General features: G+C 49.7%; 2 protein-coding genes across 10 annotated transcripts in view; one reads left to right on the top strand and one right to left on the bottom strand.

The window, feature by feature from the left end:
• The window catches only part of MTRR (5-methyltetrahydrofolate-homocysteine methyltransferase reductase), a 31675-nt gene extending 26273 nt beyond the window's left edge, over positions 1-5402 (bottom strand). For 2 of the 7 annotated variants that reach the window (XM_082724247.1, XM_082724242.1), the window contains exons 1-4: positions 5307-5402; positions 4106-4266; positions 3279-3439; positions 1405-1558 (exon numbers count right to left, since the gene is read on the bottom strand). In XM_082724247.1, the coding sequence (XP_082580373.1) occupies positions 1405-1558; positions 3279-3407 (283 nt within the window). In that variant the 5' untranslated portion in view covers positions 3408-3439; positions 4106-4266; positions 5307-5402. Of the gene's footprint in view, positions 1-1404; positions 1559-3278; positions 3440-4105; positions 4267-4631; positions 5060-5237 lie in introns of those variants that run through there. The other 5 variants (XM_082724248.1, XM_082724243.1, XM_082724244.1 and 2 more) reach the window with 4 other exon arrangements.
• Positions 5403-5486: 84 nt separating this feature from the next.
• FASTKD3 (FAST kinase domains 3) lies at positions 5487-15727 on the top strand. 3 transcript variants are annotated; one of them, XM_082723257.1, is made up of 7 exons: positions 5487-5571; positions 6433-7906; positions 8512-8597; positions 11600-11774; positions 12949-13018; positions 14320-14434; positions 15359-15727. In XM_082723257.1, exons 2-7 carry the CDS (start codon positions 6466-6468, stop codon positions 15455-15457), a joined length of 1986 nt encoding a protein of 661 aa, XP_082579383.1. In that variant the 5' UTR covers positions 5487-5571; positions 6433-6465; the 3' UTR covers positions 15458-15727. The 3 variants fall into 3 exon arrangements, with proteins under 3 accessions (XP_082579383.1, XP_082579382.1, XP_082579381.1); XM_082723255.1 differs by lacking the exon at positions 5487-5571 and adding an exon at positions 5597-5830; XM_082723256.1 differs by lacking the exons at positions 12949-13018; positions 14320-14434; positions 15359-15727 and adding an exon at positions 12453-12942 and having other exon boundaries at positions 5489-5571.
• The last annotated feature ends 1063 nt before the right edge of the window (positions 15728-16790 follow it).

The following is a 16790-nucleotide window of genomic DNA, read 5'->3' on the forward strand; positions in this document are numbered from 1 at the left end:
CCTGGGTATATACTAAGTATCAAATATTTGCCTTCTATTTTACAATATTACAGTAGCAGACCCATCAAAATAGAAACACTTCTTGGCCACTGTTAACAAATATTTTCACATTTTTGTTTCCATGAATCTGTGAAAAAATATGGAAATCTTAAAAGAAAAATTAGATAGGTTTAAAAAAAAAAACAGTTATCTGTATTTGCAGACTTCTGATCTTGTGCAAACTACATCCTGTGGGCCAAATACAACTCCTGGACTGAGCCACCCAGGTGCCCCCTGGACTGTCCTTATAAAGTCGTGCTGGAACACAGCCAAGCCCATTTGTTCACATAGTTTACGGCAGCTCTCCAGCTGCAACAACAGAGTTAAGTAGTTGTTACAAAGAACACATGGTCTGCAAAGCCTAAGACAGTTATCTTCTGGCCCTTTATAGATTTTACTGACCCCTAATTGAGAGCATAGACAGGTACGTCTGCAGTATAATTTCCTGTATTTCTGTGTTAGGTGAAATAGGAACTCCTATGTTTCCTGGCAAGAAAATGGACTAACATTTTCATACTTGGTTAAAAATTTAGGGTTAAAAGTGTTAATTTCTCAGTTGTTTAATCATCTCCACATACTTTCACAAAAAGAACAGGGTAAGCGGGGCACCTGGGTGGCTCAGGTGGGTTAAAGCCTCTGCCTTCAGCTCAGGTCATGATCTCAGGGTCCTGGGATCGAGTCCCACATCGGGCTCTCTGCTCCGCAGGGAGCCTGCTTCCTCCTCGCTCTTTCTCTGCTTGCCTCTCTGCCCACTTGTGATCTCTGCCAAATAAATAAAATCTTTAAAAAAAAAAAAAAAAGAACAGGGTAAGCAATTGCAGTGGGCACGGGAGGGTCCATAAATGGCCTAACAGTGACTAGAATGGTTGATACCTTTTTTGAGGAATTTTTTAAAGCAACACATACATGTTCATTCTTGAAAACAGAAATTAGAAAAAACTTGAATTAAAAAAATGTAAATGGGGTGCCTGGGTGGCTCAACCATTGAGCATCTGCCTTCCCCTCAGGTCATGATCGCAGGGTCCTGGGATCAAGCCCCGCATCGGGCTCCCTGCTCAGCAGGAGGCCTGCTTCCCTCTCTCCCGCTCCCCCTGCTTGTGTTCCCTCTTACACTGTCAAATAAATACAAATCTTAAAAAAAAAAAGCTATTCCAGGGGCTCCACAGAGGAGCTGCTATGAAGTGAAGACAAGGGAGGCATTCACAGAACACAGGACACCATAGAAATAGAAAACATGTAACCGTAAGCAGAAAACCAACAACAAAATCTACACAACTCTATATCATGGTTTTGAAGGATACATTCAGATACCAGAATTAAACCAGGAATAACCGAGGACCGGCAGAGCGCAAACACGGTCCATACCCAGTAATCCGTAGCGCAGGTGAGCAAGGAAGTCTCCCGGCAGGGCCTTGTCCTGTATTGCTTTCACGAACTTGCGCGCGGTGTCGGGCGGGTCTCCAGTGCCCGTGGTGGAAACCACCACCACGAGAGGCGCGGTTTCCGTTTTCAGATCATACTACAAAACGAGAACCACGCGTCAGGGATCTACAGCTGTACATAGTTCTGGCTTGACACATCAGCAAGGCAACCAGCTAGATATCCTCTATCAAGAACCAGGCATGTGTGCTGCCCGAGGCCTCACGGCAGAGGATGAGGAGGGGGAGTGCAAGCGTTACTCCTCAGGTAACATGGAACCCGGCCCACTCCTCACCCCCTCCGGATCCTGGGAGCTGGGAATACGGAGGCGGGGAATGGAAACCATCGGCAGAAAAGTCGGCAACTTACAGATAAGTTTCTTCACTCTAAGCCTCACCTAATTTAAATATTCCAAAGAGAACACGTCACCCTCTCTATTCCTAATGACTCCATGATCTCTACTGCTCATGTGGATCATCGAATCTGACTGAGGGATTCACTTCTTCTTCATGCTGATACAAGGATTTGAGCTAACAGATTACTAGGTGATTCAATGCTTACAGGAGACAGCACACCCTGTATAGTGAACTTTTACAGTTCATGTAACTTTGTCTTAAAAAGGACTACCATGACCCAGCAAGTAGACAGCTATCTGTTTAAACGTGGATCAAGAACTAGAGAAACCAATGAGCTGGGGAGAGCAAACAGGACCGCTAACATGACTGGCAGCATTCACCTAAGGTTCAAATAGCTGCTGGCCTAGGTGGTGAGGTGAGCCCAAAGGGCCAAACAGGGCTAGTTATATGCTGCTGACAACTTGTTGTTTACAGTAACAGATTCAGATTATATTCTAGCGTGTGGCACCCTCCACACCAACACCGAAGCTGCCGTAGGATCACAGGAACTGCTGACTGGCGGAGTCCTCCAGGACGCTCCCTGCGGGGTGAGTGGCTACATCTGCAGTCATCTTGACCCTGACACATACAGATACATGAAGGTTCTCCCATGAGTGGAGTTTATAATTCACTTGTGCTGCTGACAGTCTAGTCCTTTGAACTACAGATGTGGAAAAGGCCAGAGGAGACTATGAACTTGAGTATACCGGCTACACTGAGGTTAATTTTTTAAGTACTGAGGGATATTTTTAAAGTGTTAGTGGCTGGCACATCAACTTGTCCTTATATAAAAAGCTCCTGCTAGTTGCTACAGACTGACTTGTAGAAGACAGTAAAATCCAGAAAACTCCATCACACTAACTGAAAGAAGAATACAGATCAGTTACAATCTTCTATGACCTAAGGGAGGAATTTCTGCAGAGACTGAGCCTAAAAATAAGCATTCCCTGCCATAAAGAAGCTGAATCTTCTCTAGAACTTCCACTCCTGCTTTAAATTGTAGTCCACAAAGGAACTGCCTAGTCCTTCACTTGGAGGAACTCTGACATGAATGGCAAAGTCTTTATTTTGAGGAAATGCAAACGGGGCACTTGGGATTCGTGAGTTGAAAAACACACAAGTGCAAGCAAACACTCATCTGTTTAGTTCTCACAGCCAACGAGAGAGAAAGGAAGCACTACGACTACCCCTCACAGTTGAGTAGTTACTTGTTTTTGCTTTTGAAACTGTTGGGTCAAATTCAAATGTACACTTGTATGTTAAAAAAATGACAAATCTTAACAAGAGCTGATAAAATAAATTTCTAAGTGTTGAAAGAAAAGGGAGCATGGAGACATTTAGCAGCCTACTTTGCTGTTTAACATCACCTCCCAACCAACATACTCTGAGCATAAAACACAGTAAAATCCATGAGCAGCCACTCACCTTATCTGACTCACTAATACAGTGAAGATCTGCGGAAAATCCATGTGCGAATGCTTTTTCACATATTTCTTCCGCTATGGCCTTCGCTTGTCCTTTCTGTGTAGCATAGAGTAACAAAAACCTCCTCATCGCCTCACGGCATGTGCTACAGCTTCAACACACTGTGGAACAGAAGAGACAGGGATTTCTCTTTGTTCCTAACTGAGGCATACACCACAGGTGTTCTCCCTCTCAGTCTTTCTAAAAGCCTCCGACAATATCCACACGTAACATGAAACAGGCTTCTCTGAGTACGTGAGCGTAATACTCAGCGAGTCTAAAAAAAGAGAATTCATCCAACCAGGGAGAATACAGGAGAAAAGCTCTAAATCCATGGTTCAGAAATCGGACGCTGGGGTCCGACTACTTGCACTCGAATCTGGCGCCCATCATGCACAACGGCAGAACTGCGGGCAAGCTTTTCCACTGGTCTGTGCCTCAGCTCCTCGCCCTTGAAATGGGGTAACAGCACCCTGCCCCGACAAAGATGTGCCAGCTGTGGAGATCTGAACCGCAGCTGAGACAGCAGTGCTCAATACATATGATATTTTTATGTTAACAAATGCAATGGGGCGCCTGGGCGGCTCAGTCCATTAAGCACCTGCCTTCGGCTCAGGTCATAAACTCCAAGCCCTGGGATGGAGCCCTGAGGCAGTCTCCCTGCACGGTGGAGAGTCTGCTTCTCCTCTTCCTCAACTTGTACGCATGCTCTCGCTCTCAGATGAATACATGCTTTTCTTTTAAAAAAGTGTAAAAATTCCATTGGAAGTATACGATTCTGTTCCTACCTGTTCCGAATGCCAAATAAGCTAATCACAGCAGTGACGTACATGAAGCTCCGTACTCCGCTCTACTTCAGTATCAGATACGGACACACGCGAGTGCACACGTATACACGCACGGAGAGAGAGGAAAGATTTCCAATCCACTCAAGCTGAAGATGTGTTTCCTGAAGAGAAAACCAGGAGTAAAACACGGGCCTCTCACAGACTTGTCTCCCTAAACTCATCCAAGATCTAAAGCTGGGGCACTGGAGGGCGCCTGGCTGGCTCAGTCCAGAGTGTGAGACCCTTGACCCCCAGGGTGTGAACTTCCAGCACCCGCAGGGGGTGTAGAGATTACTCAGTATATTACACTTAAAAAAATAATGACAAAACCGGGGGACTGACTGCCAACTTGTAGGGGCAGATTTCAATAAACCCGTATCAAATCCTGGCGTTTCGGAATGGGCCATCAGAAGTTTTATATCCACTGGCCAGGTACGTCTAGGGATAAATTAAGCCGCGAAGAATTTAAAGGATTGTGTCGGGTAACACTGAGCGCACGGAATGCCCTTGGAACAACACGCCGCCTGGCTCCGAGCAGGCGGTCAGTAAGTCACCCGAACCAACGAATCGACACACATTTTGGGCTCAGCGGCAACTGTGGAAATGCAGTGATGGAATGTCACCGCTTACTGTCACCACAGCTAAGGACCTCGAGCTCTTCGGGGCGCCAGGCACAGCCCCGGGCGCTCCCGAGGAGGAGGAACCCCTCAGGCCCACCACCACCTTACAGAGGTCTGGGACCCCGTTTCTCCGAGGCGGATCCCCGGCACCCGCCCGGCTCCCGCAGGCGGAGAAGCGGGGAAGCAGCACCCCGCGTGACCCCCGCCGCCGCACCCCTTTCCGACGCCCCCTTGGGTCCCCTCGCCCCCCGTGTAGGGAAGTGTTCGGGACACAGACGCCCACGGAGGCGCCCACAGGGACCGGCGGGGCCCGACCCGCTCCCGGGCGGCGACGGGAGGCCCAGGCCCCAGAGCAGCCCGCCCAGCCGCTCTCCTTCCAACCGGGCCCGGTCCCTGACCCACCCGTGAGGGCCCCGCCCCGGCCGCGAGAGGGACGTGCGGGCGCAGAGGCCGGTGCGTTCCCCCACCCGTACGGCCTCCCCGCGGGCTCCAGCCGGGCGGACCGACAGCCCGGGGAACCGCAGCCAGCGCTCTCCCCGGACCGTGCCCAGCCCGAAGCGCCCGGGGCAAGAGTAGGAACGCGAGGCGGCTCCCGCGCGGCGCGCTCCGTCACGGCGCGCACCTTCCCAGCGCCAAGACCAATAAGGAGCTCGGAAAGGAACGGAGCCAATCACAGAGCTCCCGGCGCGGGCGTGGCCTTCTCTCTGCGCATGCGCCTAGCTGCTGGGGGTGGGGCATCTGCCCGTACGGAAGCCCACGAGGTTCCGGTGGCTCGGCGCCGCTCGGAGCTCCCGCGGTCTGAGCGCCGTACGTGTCCCAGCGCGGTAGGTGTCCCGGCCCCGCAACGTGAGCCCGCGGCGCCGCCGAGGTGTCCGTGTCGCCATGGCCCGCCCACTCCTCTCCGGCCGCCGCCCCTGCACTCCCCGGGCTGGAGCGCAGGTTCCCGGGTCGCCGGGTTTACAGGCGCCCGGCGCGTGGGGTCCTTTCCCTCCGAAGACGCGGGTCCTGGGGCGCGCGTCCCCCGGGCCTGCCCACTCGTGTCCCCAGGTCCCACGCGAGCGCTTAGGTGGACCCGGAGCTCTCCCCTTCCCCTCCGTGCGCTGCGTCGTGTCCCTTCTTTCACATCTGCCTTTTTCCCCGAACTCAGCCCGCTCTTGCTCAGCCCTGGCCGGATCGGAACTGCGCGAGGAGGGCGACGCCTCGGGCGTTTCCCCGCGTTGGAGCCTCGCTCTGCGTGGCCCCTACGTTTACCGTTGCCCCCTTTGGGTGTGTTTTCCCAAACGCAGTGCGGCCAGCCGCCGCGCAGGAGGCGTGTTCGGGTGCGGACCGCGCGAGGGGGAGTCCCCGCTCGGCCGCGGATGAGCCGCGCAAACCTCTTTGGGCTCAGTTTTCTCATCTGTAGAATGAGCAGAAGTACTTGATGCCTTGTGTGGTGAGGGTTAGCTCTGCCGGTAAAGCAGGGGGAGGCGGGAGGATGCCAGGTAGCGGTGAGTATGACTCTTGGATGCCGGCCGCCTTTCCAAGCTGCCGCTGCGGAGACTGGTGTTGGGTACTTGGGCTTATGAGTCACTTGTCTCCAGTACTCCTGCTCGGTTTCTTAAGCAATCATGTGGTTGGAGTATGCACTGTATGTATTTGACTTTTTTTTAATTTTTTAATTTCCTATAGTGGTAAATCAAGAAGTGTGAAGAATCTGATGGCATGGCCTTAATTACCTTGTGGAGGAACCTTTGCCATTTATCTGATTTTCGGATCCACCGAGCTCTGGCCGCTCTGAAAAACCATCCTGTGATTCATGTTCACAAGGTAGCCGAGGAGCGTCTGTGTCCGTGGTTCTGCTCACCGCAGGCTGAGCCTCTCGGGGTCAGGTTCCATCACGGCTGTTGTAAAAACTTCCATTCAGAAAACAGAAATGACCCTCATCCGGCTGATGAGGCAGTGTTCTCTCAAGCACACGACTGGGACAGGCCTGAACAAAGTCTTACAAGTGTGGATGAGCAGACATTTTATAGGAGACTAAACAGCTTCACGTCCTCAGAAGAAGTGTTGAGTTTTATAAGCTGCAAACTGCAAACTTTGCCTGATACTCTAGCAGCAGGCGCCTTACAGCGGATTTGTGAAGTGGAGAGAAAAGATGGTGATGAAAAGCTGCCAAAAGAAATACTAAAGAACCGTGTCTTTCAGGCGCTGTGCATTCAGTGTGAGCAGGAACCCTCAGGTCTGCCAGACACGGTGTTGGTGACCACTTTGCAAGCTCTGACTCTGTTGCATGTGGATCCCCACAGTAGCTTGGTTCTGAGCCTGGTGGCAGAATGCCAGCGTCGCCTCAAAGCGGGTGGCCTGGAAGTCCACAGTCTTTGTATTCTTGGGGAAAGTCTGATCAAACTGCAGGGGCCAGGCTGCACGACACTAGAACTGGTGATATGTCAGCTGCAAAGGGAAAAGTTGGAAGAATTTACCCCTGAGGGTATCGTGGCTCTTTATAGAATCCTGCAGGCTTGTACTGAAAAAGTGGGCCAACACCAAGCATTTCTTAATAAGCTAAACAACTTTGCTCTGTCCGTAGTTTACAGCTTGAGTCCGACATCGATGAGCCAAATCCTCCGTGCCCTGGTGGTTCTTGATCAAACCCAGGCACTTCCTCTGGTTATAAAATTGGGAAAATACGTTGTGAGGCATATCCCTCGTTTTACTAATGAAGAGCTCAGAAAAGTCTTAGAGGCTTTCATATACTTTGGGCACAACGACAGATTTTTTACAAAAGCTCTTGAGCAGCATGTAGCCTCAGTGTGTCTCACTTTGGATCCTGAGGTTGTCAGCAAGGTCACGGAGTACTGCAGTAGGAAGCGGATTCTTTCAAAATCCATCCTCGATGCAGTGGCAGAAACCTTTGTTTGCCAATCAGAAAAATTCTCACCTCATCAGATCTCTGAGTTAATTGAACCATTTGGAAAACTCAATTACTTGCCCCCGAATGCCTCTGCTTTCTTTAGAAAGCTAGAAAACACGTTGCTCACTCATTTCAATTATTTTCCACCCAAAACACTACTGAAAATTCTCCATACGTGTTCACTAATTGAATGCCATCCGGTCAACTTCATGGCAAAAATATTCAGCCCTTATTTTCTTCAAAAGCTGCAAGGTGGGTTGGTTATAAGTTCAAGTGGGGAAATTAACCCTGGAACATGTGAGGTTTTTGAGGCACCTGTCTGCCCATACACTTGCCCCTTTTGTAATAACCTTAATAAGAGAGTCAGGTGCAAATCAAAACATAGAGTTCCAGGGTGATGGAATACACACAGGGAAAAGAGTTTTGGCTCAACAGACTGCCGGCCCGAGTCTTGTGGGATGACGTAGCCCCGGTCATAGTCACAACACGTCAGAAGCTGTGAGGGCAACTGGAGACTTCCCGGTTTTGAAAGGCTGGCGTCCGTCAGCTCAGTGGATGGCCACCCAGACATGTCGGGTGTCCATGTCTCCAGTTCAAGGGACTCCGTACTGATTTTAACATACCTGTTTCTTTTAATTATATTTTGTCATTTGGAGCTTGAGTTCCTTGGAAGTTAAAATGAGATCTCACGGATGGCAAGCGTACTTAACTCTGACACGTTCTTCTGCCAGGGTCGTTTAAAAGTACGTTACTTCCGGGGCGGTTAATATACATTGTACGTTCCTGGATGTTCCTTTCTGTCATCACACAGAACAAAATCTAAATGTAACCCCAACCGGAACGCTTTTTTATTTCAGGTGAAGAATCACATTTGGACAGACTGAGCCTCGCACAGCTGACCCAACTGTTCTTAAGCGCAGTCCTAGAATGCCCTTTCTATAAGGTAAGAGCGAGAGCCCTGCTGCCTGATTCCGCCATGGAGGCAGCTTGCTTTGTGTCCACGCCTCTAGTCTTTGAAACTTGTCCTCTTTTTATCTCAGTAACCACATCAGAAAGCGGAACATTCCTTCACTTGGAGTTACTTGCCACCCGGTAACATTTTCTTTGAGAAATTACCCCATTGCTGCCGACTTGGGACCGTTTCCTGCGACAGGGTGTCTTGGAATATTTCATCAAGTGCCACAGTCAGAGCGCCCCTAGATTCCCTCTGAGGGCTGTGAAGAGCTTTAGCGCTCCCCACAGCTGTTGGATACAAAGCTGCGAATCTCTGGACTGAACAAATCTTAAATGATTACAAGCACATGTTTAAGCCAGACCAGAAATTTCCCTCTTCTCTGTTTAGTTGAGGTGGAGGTTGTGCTTCCCATCTAGGCCTCTAGAGAGTAACTGTCCTGACTTAATCAGGCCCCATGTGTGGGGTCCCAGATGGCATCTCCAGACTTGCTCGTTTTGCCTGGTCCTCCGGGTCACATTGGATCGCCTTTAAGAGTAGCTCATTTCAGGGGCTCCTGGGTGGCTCAATGGGTTAAAGCCTTTGCCTTCGGCTCAGGTCATGATCCCAGGGTCCTGGGATCGGGCCCCGCATTGGGCTCTCTGTTCCTCTCTCTCTCTGCCTGCCTCTCTGCCTACTTGTGATCTTTGTCTGTCAAATAAATAAATAAATAAATAAAAAGAGCAGCTCCTTTCAGAGTAAGGTGTAAAAATGGAGATGCCACTATTTTCTTCTTCTTTTTTTTTTTTTTTTTTAAGATTTTACTTACGTATTTGACAGTGGGGGGAGGGAGGGCACAAGCAGCGGGAGCAGCAGCAGGAGCGGGGGAAGCAGGCTCCCCGCTCAGCAGGGAGCCTGGTGCGGGGCCCCATCCCAAGACCCCAGGATCATGACCAGAGTCGAAGGCAGATGCTTAACCAACTGGGCTACCCCCACCCCATCCCCCCCCGCCCACCACCGCCAGCTATTTTGTTTAAAGCAGCTTCAACAGTGCTAAGGCAGCTTAAGAGCAGTGACTTAGCCCAGCCTCCTTCCATCCCTGAGGGAGCGGTGTTGACCGCAGTTTTTATGTCCAAATGGACACAATGGCACGAACACTGTCCTGGTTTCTCTCTTGCCTTGGAATGGGGCTACTGCCAGGACAGGGTGCTTTTATGTATACACAGTACATCATGGACATTCCTTGGGAACAGTACACAAAGGTGACATGTGCTCTTTTTAGGAATGGCACGCCATTTCCAGATACTTATTCTGTTCCATCATTGTTGGACTCGCAGGTTTTTCCCCAGCGTTTCTCTCCATCAGCGGGCTGTAGTGAACCTTCTTACGTGTCCTTCCCTACTGGAGCCTTTTTGTTTTTCAATCTAGAGACTAGATTCCTGAAAGTGAGATGACTGAGTTACCTACACACTTGTTGGCGCTGATGGCTGTAGATGTCCCTTCCCCGGCCATGGCCCTGCCCCTCTGTCGCTGTGTGTTATCAGTCCTTTAATTGTTACCATTCGGCTCCCTGAGGAACACTACTGTGTCACATGTTTAAATTGCATTTTCATGAGCAATAACGAGTTGAACGTACTTCCACAGTGCTTCATGGAAATTAAGTTGCTACGAATCCTCTTCGAATCCGTGTCTTTACTCACGCTCCTGTTCGGTTGCTTGTCCTTTTTCTCTTTGTCTCATCCTAGAACACATTGTGAGATGGAGATACTAGTTCCTGTATATCTGTGTATGTTGTACATATTTTCTCCTGGTTTGTAGTTCTTTTTTTTTAAGATCTTACTTATTTGACACAGAGAGAGAGATCACAAGCAGGCAGAGAGGCAGGCAGAGAGGGGGTGGGGGAAGCAGGTTTCCCGCTGAGCAGAGAGCCCAATGCAGGCTCGATCCCAGGTCGCTGAGGTCATGACCTGGGCTGAAGGCAGAGGCTTAACCCACTGAGCCACCCAGGTGCCCTCCTGGTTTGTAGTTCTTAAATTTTTTTTTTTTTTTTTTTGAGAGGTTGTGTGTGTGTGTGTGTGTGCATGGCGCAGGGGAGGAGCAGATGCAGAGGGAGAGGGAGAAACTTCAGCAGACCCACACTGAACACAGCCTGCGGCAGCGGGCTTCGTCTCAGGACCCTGAGATCCTAAGCTGAAAATCAAGAGTTGGACGCTTAATTGACTGAGCTACCCAAGTGCCCCTATAGTTCTTACTTTTTAATTTTAATTTAATATTGTTTATGGTATCTTTCTATTATATAAAAATTTTTAAGTTTTCTGTAGTAAAATCTATCCATCTTTTAAGGTTTCTTCTCTCACTGAGAATACCTTACCTGTCCTAAGGTAGTATAAATATTTTTCTAAGTTTTCAAAAGTATCATTTCCCTTTCTTTATCTAGCTCTTTATCTCACCTGGAATTTCTGATAGTCCACAGTGCTCGCTGGAACTCTCACTTAGCTCGTTCCCAGGTGGACTACCAGTTGCAGCATTTACTATATAGCTATCCTTTTTTCCCTGATTTGAAATGTCACCTTTTTCATACTGTCCTCTATTGAAAACACGAGTGTCCTCAAGGCCCGTAAAGTAATTCTAAGAGTTCCAAAGATGTTTCTGGAGCTGTAATATGTAATAGCATTATTGTTCTACCCCTCCCTTTCTTTCTGTGACCACTGACTACTTTTTTTTTATTTATTTATTTGACAGAGAGAGAGAGAGATCACAAGTAGGCAGAGAGGCAGGCAGAGAGAGAGGGGGAAGCAGGCTCCCTGCTGAGCAGAGCGCCCAACATGAGGCTCGATCCCAGGACCCTGAGATCATGACCTGAGCCAAAGGCAGAGGCTTTAAACCACTGAGCCACCCAGGGGCCCCCACTGACTACTTTTAAAACATATTTATAAGATACATTGAACTATTGGATTTATTTTCTTGTTTTGTATCATTTCTTCCTTTCTCATGTTTAAACATCCAATTTTTAGGGTCAGAAACTTCTTCCTAAATACCGAGTGAGATCATTTCTTACTCCATGTTCTTCCCTGGAGACGCCTGTGGATTTCCAGCTTTACAAATTTGTGAAGATTGGACTGGTTGACCTTTTGGGAGCAAGATCGTATTTTGCTCCGAAAGTGTTAACGCCGTATTGTTACACAATAGGTAAGTAGTAGGGGGTTTGCTGTGCCTGACCAGCCTCGGCATGCTGTCCTCTTTGGGAATCTGTGGGATTTAGTCGCCCCTGCAAGGTCTAGAAATGTAGCAGGGGTGGCCCTTCCCTGAAGGCACATTGGGGGGGTGGGGGTGCAGTCCAGACAGTCAGGGGAGTCCCATGTGGTAGCGGAATGTCTTTGGGCAGAGTAACCTTTCTCTGCTTGCTGCTTTTCTGTAAAATGAATGTAAGAAGCACAGTGACCCAGAATTGCATAAGGACCAAGGGAAAGTGTAGAGAGGTACCGGGACTGTAGTACGCGCTGCGTCCCTGTTAGCTGCTGTCGCCATCCAGGGCAGCGCTGGCCAATGCAGCGGCCAGTAGTCCCCGTGGCTACTTAAGTTTCCATCAGCTTCGATTGAAAACCCATCCACAGTTCAGTCCTTCGTTGCATGAGCCACACATCAAGCACTTAAACACCCAGGAGGCTGGCGGATGCTGTGATGGACAGCAAAGGTGAAAACACCTGCTTCGCGACAGAAAGTTCTGTTGCACAGCACTGACCAGAGAGTTCACGTTCTTATGCCCGTCACGTTTTTTTTCCTTAATTAATGAGTAAAAGAAAGTCAGCTCAAAGGTGACAGTGCCTTATCAGCTTCAGGTGATCATAGCTCACCTTCTTCACACAGGCTCTTTCTACAGAAGGAATGGCAGGACGTCAGAGGGAAGGAGGCGGTGGTCCGCCGTGCCCGGCGGCCGCACATCAGGGTGCAGGAGGCGTTGCTCGGGGAGGCTCTGGGAGCCGCAGTGATGAAAGTCCTGACTTGCGGAGGTTATACTCGTGCTTCGCTTAAAGGGCTTCCTTCACTCTCTGGGTTGAAGGATTCCCGCCACTTTCTACAGAAGAAGAAGAAAGGCGAGGTTCTTGTCCTGCCCGGTATCTAGAGGGCGCCACTCCTGGTTTTCTCATGGCGGAGCCTCCTTAACTTAAGGCTGACTTGGGTGATTGTAGAGCTGGTTAAAGTGAAATTCTCACCATGGTCTGGTGTGGTCATTACTTCGCAGACTTCAGCGTGGCTGGCCCATCGCAGTGTGGAAGAATTCAGAACAGAAGGAGGAGGAGGACAGGCGTGTAGTGTTTGTGAGGGTATCACACGGAGAATGTTTCCTTTCTTCTCTCACCAGATGTTGAAATTAAATTAGACGAAGAAGGATTAGTACTGCCATTTACAGTCAATGAAGATGTGCATAAGAGGTAAAGAAAACTGGTGTGGTTTGATGTGGCGAGACTTGGCAGGCTTGGTAACCGATGCTGTTTTCCCAGGGTGGGAGAGGAGACGAGGTTCTAGAAGTGAAGGCACTGGCATGCAGCATCCCGATTGTGGAAATTCCGTGTAACATAGACATTAATGTTAATAAACTTGAGTGCCATTTCAACACAGGAAAGGATAGCACACCTGTGAGCTACTGGAAATCATGCTGACACATAGGAATAACCGAATCCCAAGCGAATCTCTGCCACTAAGAATATATAAGTATTTTGGATTGTCTTAAAAATTAAATTTCTCCCTCTTATCAGATAAAGGGCTAGTCTCCAAAACCTGTAAAGAACTTCTCAGACTCAATACCCAAAAATCAAATAAACCAGTCAAGAAATGGGCAGAAGACATGAGCAGACATTTCTCCAAAGAAGACACACAAATGGCCAACAAACCCATGAAAAGATGTTCAACATCACTCAGCATCAGGGAAACACAAATCAAAACCAACTGAGATACCACCTCACACCAGTCAGAATGGCTAAAATTAACAGAACAGGAAATGACAGATGCTGGCGAGGATGCGGAGAAAGGGGAGCCCTCCTACACTGTTGGTGGGAATGCAAGCTGGTGCAGCCTCTCTGGAAAACAGGAGGTTCCTTAAGACAATAAACATAGAGCGACCTATGACCTAGTAACTGCACTATTAGGTATTTACCCCAAGGATGCAAACGTAGTGATCCAAAGGGGCACGTGCCCCCCAGTGTTCATAGCAGCGATGTCCACATAAGCCAAACTGTGGAAAAGCCCAGATGCCCACTGGCAGATGAGTGGATAAGGACGATGTGGTGTGTACATACACGGTGCAGTATTACTCAGCCATCAGAAAGGATGACCATTCGCAATGTGGCTGGAGCTGGAGCGTATTATGTTAAGCAAAATAAGTCAGCCAGAGAAAGACAAATGCTACTGTATGATTTCACTCATGTGGAATCGAACACATGAACAGATGAACATAGGGGAGGCAGGGGAAAGAGGGAGGAAACCGTAAGAGGTTCTTAACTGGAGACAAACAGGGTTGCTGTGAGGGGAGGCAGGGAGGTAGGGGACGGGGTAACTGGGTGATGGGCATTGAGGGGGCGCTCGGTGTAGTGAGCACTGGGAGCGCTGATGCACGCAACTGGGGAGTCCCTGGCCTCTACTTCTGAAACTAACAATACACTGTTAACGAAACTGAATTTAAATAAAGAATTTTAAAAAATAGTAAAAAATTAAGTTTCTCCCTCCAATCTTTCAGGGTAGCGCTGTGCATCGATGATCCAAACAGGTTTTCTCTGAATACCAAACACTTACTGGGAAAGGAAGCCACGAAACAGAGACACCTGCGCCTGCTGGGTTTCCACGTGGTGCAGGTACGACTTAGGGTGCCTTTGCTGCGAGAGCAGTTGCTGCTTGTGATGGGCTTTGTCCACGGTGCTGGTCCCAGTGGACACCCAGAATCTTACATCTAGTGTAAAGGCCAACTCTGTTCATTAGGCTTAATCTCTGTATGTATATTGGAAATATAGAACATTCACACCTTCTGTCCCTGTACTCTCCATAAGCTATGCTAACCTCTGCTTCTAGAATTTCTAAATTAGTAGAATACCTGTTGTGCTTTCGGTTCCCCCGATTCGACGGCTGGGAGTAGCCGGAGGCCCCGTGAAATCCGGGGTCCCCCCACCCTTGTGCCTCGGCCTCGCTCGTGGTCGCGTCAGCAGCGGCCCACCAGGGGCTCCTGCGAGGAAGGTGCCTGGAGCTGCCGGTGTCTGCTGTCCTGTCTGGTCCCTTCCCCACCGCGGGTTTCAGCTGCGTCCCCAGACGGATGTTCTCAAGCCCGCACCCCACTGCGTGTCCAAAGCCTTTATTTTGCATTCACCGCTCACGGGAGAAAGCGAGAAGCCCTCTGCACCTGAGCGCTCAGGACCCTCCACAGCCACGCCGAGCTCTGTGGCCCCTTTCCCGCCCCCAGTGCCCCCACGGGCTCTCCTTCTGCCCTGGCTGCCTCCCCCATCAGACTGGACCCTGCTGCTCGGAGTATCGATGCTCCGGCTCCGGCTGCGCTCCTGCCGGCCCTAGAGCACCACTGTTCCCGCGTGTTCTGGCTCCCGGAGCCCCGACTATGTGCCAACTGTGTGCCAGCCACTGTCGGAGGCCCTGGGGCCACACAACGAAGGGCTGTGCGCCTCGCCCCCCGGGAGCCTGCACTCTGCCACGGGGGTTCAGGAAACCAGGACACCAAGGTGACTTCACAGTGTGGACCCATTATGATGTCTTTTATTTCCCTCCCTTTACAGGTCCCCTATTATGAGATTGAGTTGCTAAAATCAAGAGTGGAATTGGTGGAGTATTTACAAAGAAAACTATTTCCTCAAAAGGTGGGCGTTCATTGGTAACAGGAAGGAAGACTGGCTTTAGGACTCAAAAAAACTGGTGTTTTCGTGGGATTCAGGACAAAACCAGAATGAAGATTGTGAATTAGCCGTTTGTGTGTGGACTGCGGTGATCTGGAAATGGTCTAGTTTTCCTTATACTGTGTATACACTTACCAGTGGTAAATTTAAAATAAATTTTTATTTTTATTTAATACTTTTAGAGGGACTTTTATACATGAAGCAACTGGTCGAGTACGATAAAGGAACGTAATGACTGTCCTTACTTTTAAATCCTTGTTTTATGGTAGTTATTTGCTGACTGAAAGTATTTGCTTTTGAGACCTTCGCTTCCTCTTGTCACAAGCATATGGAAGAAATCTTGTCTGTTTCCCTCTCTCTGCTTCGTTAGAGGCAGTCGTACGCGGTCAGGAGGAAGAACAGTGGAAAAGAGACTACGACTAAGCATGGAAATGGAAAGTTACAGAATTATGCAGAAGTGACTCTTTACTTAATAGGAAAATGTTTTCCATTGGAAATGGAGCTACTTACGTATCCTCCTTCTAAGGTGTAGAGATGTAAAAGTTAACTTGTTTAGCTGGGGCTTGGGGCCGGGCTTTCGGTTGAGAGCGAGAAGCTTCTGAGTTTTGAATCATGAATCAGACTGTCTCCCGGACCAGATGCGTCCTCGCCCCTTTGAGGTCAGGTTAAAGTTTCAGGGAAGAGGACCAGGATGCGGGCTGGTGGGGTGGGCGAGCTCTGGAGTGAGGCGCTCAGGCCCTTCCGCCGGCGAGTCCGTGCCCCGTCAGGGAGCTCCGCTCCTCAGCGCGCTCTGCTCACGCCGAGCCCCTGCTGAGCTCCGCAGCTGAGCTCCCGCGAGTCCCTGGCCTTCGGATCTGGGTTTTGTTCCCACTTTGCAGGTTCATGGACCAGCTCTGCGAGCTTGAGTGTCCTGCCCGTTTCATCCATCACGAGAGATGAAAGAAGGTTCCAGTCTAGTCTTGAGGCTCAGTAGAGCGCAGTGGCTGAGACTCCAGCCTGGGCTCCAGCTTCCCACCTGCTGACGGATGACCTTGGGCCTCTGTGGCCCCAGGGTTGATCATACATCATAACAGGGTTGTAAATAGCTTTCGGGGAGGCCACCACAAAGTACCACAAATGGGGCAGCTTGAAACGGCAGAAACTTACTTGTGGCTCTGGGGCTAGAAGGTGGCCGTCGGTGTCAGCAGGACGACGCTCCCTCCACAGACTCTAGGGGAGGATGTGTTCTTGCCGCATTCAGCTTCCAGCCGCCCCAACGCTCTTGGTGTGTGGCTGTGTCCCTCCGGTCTCTATGTTCACACGGCTGCTCTCCCTG

This window comes from Mustela nivalis (genome assembly GCF_964662115.1).
Source record: "Mustela nivalis genome assembly, chromosome: 3".
In the NCBI taxonomy this organism is placed as follows: domain Eukaryota; kingdom Metazoa; phylum Chordata; class Mammalia; order Carnivora; family Mustelidae; genus Mustela; species Mustela nivalis.

Excerpts from the sequence above, each read along its gene's own strand:
- FASTKD3 (XM_082723257.1), top strand. The coding sequence starts at position 6,466 with ATGGCCTTAATTACCTTGTGGAGGAACCTTTGCCATTTATCTGATTTT. Across the intron at positions 7,907-8,511 it reads TTTTCTTCAAAAGCTGCAAG|GTGAAGAATCACATTTGGAC; the intron begins GTGGGTTGGTTA and ends TTTTTATTTCAG. Across the intron at positions 8,598-11,599 it reads TAGAATGCCCTTTCTATAAG|GGTCAGAAACTTCTTCCTAA; the intron begins GTAAGAGCGAGA and ends TCCAATTTTTAG.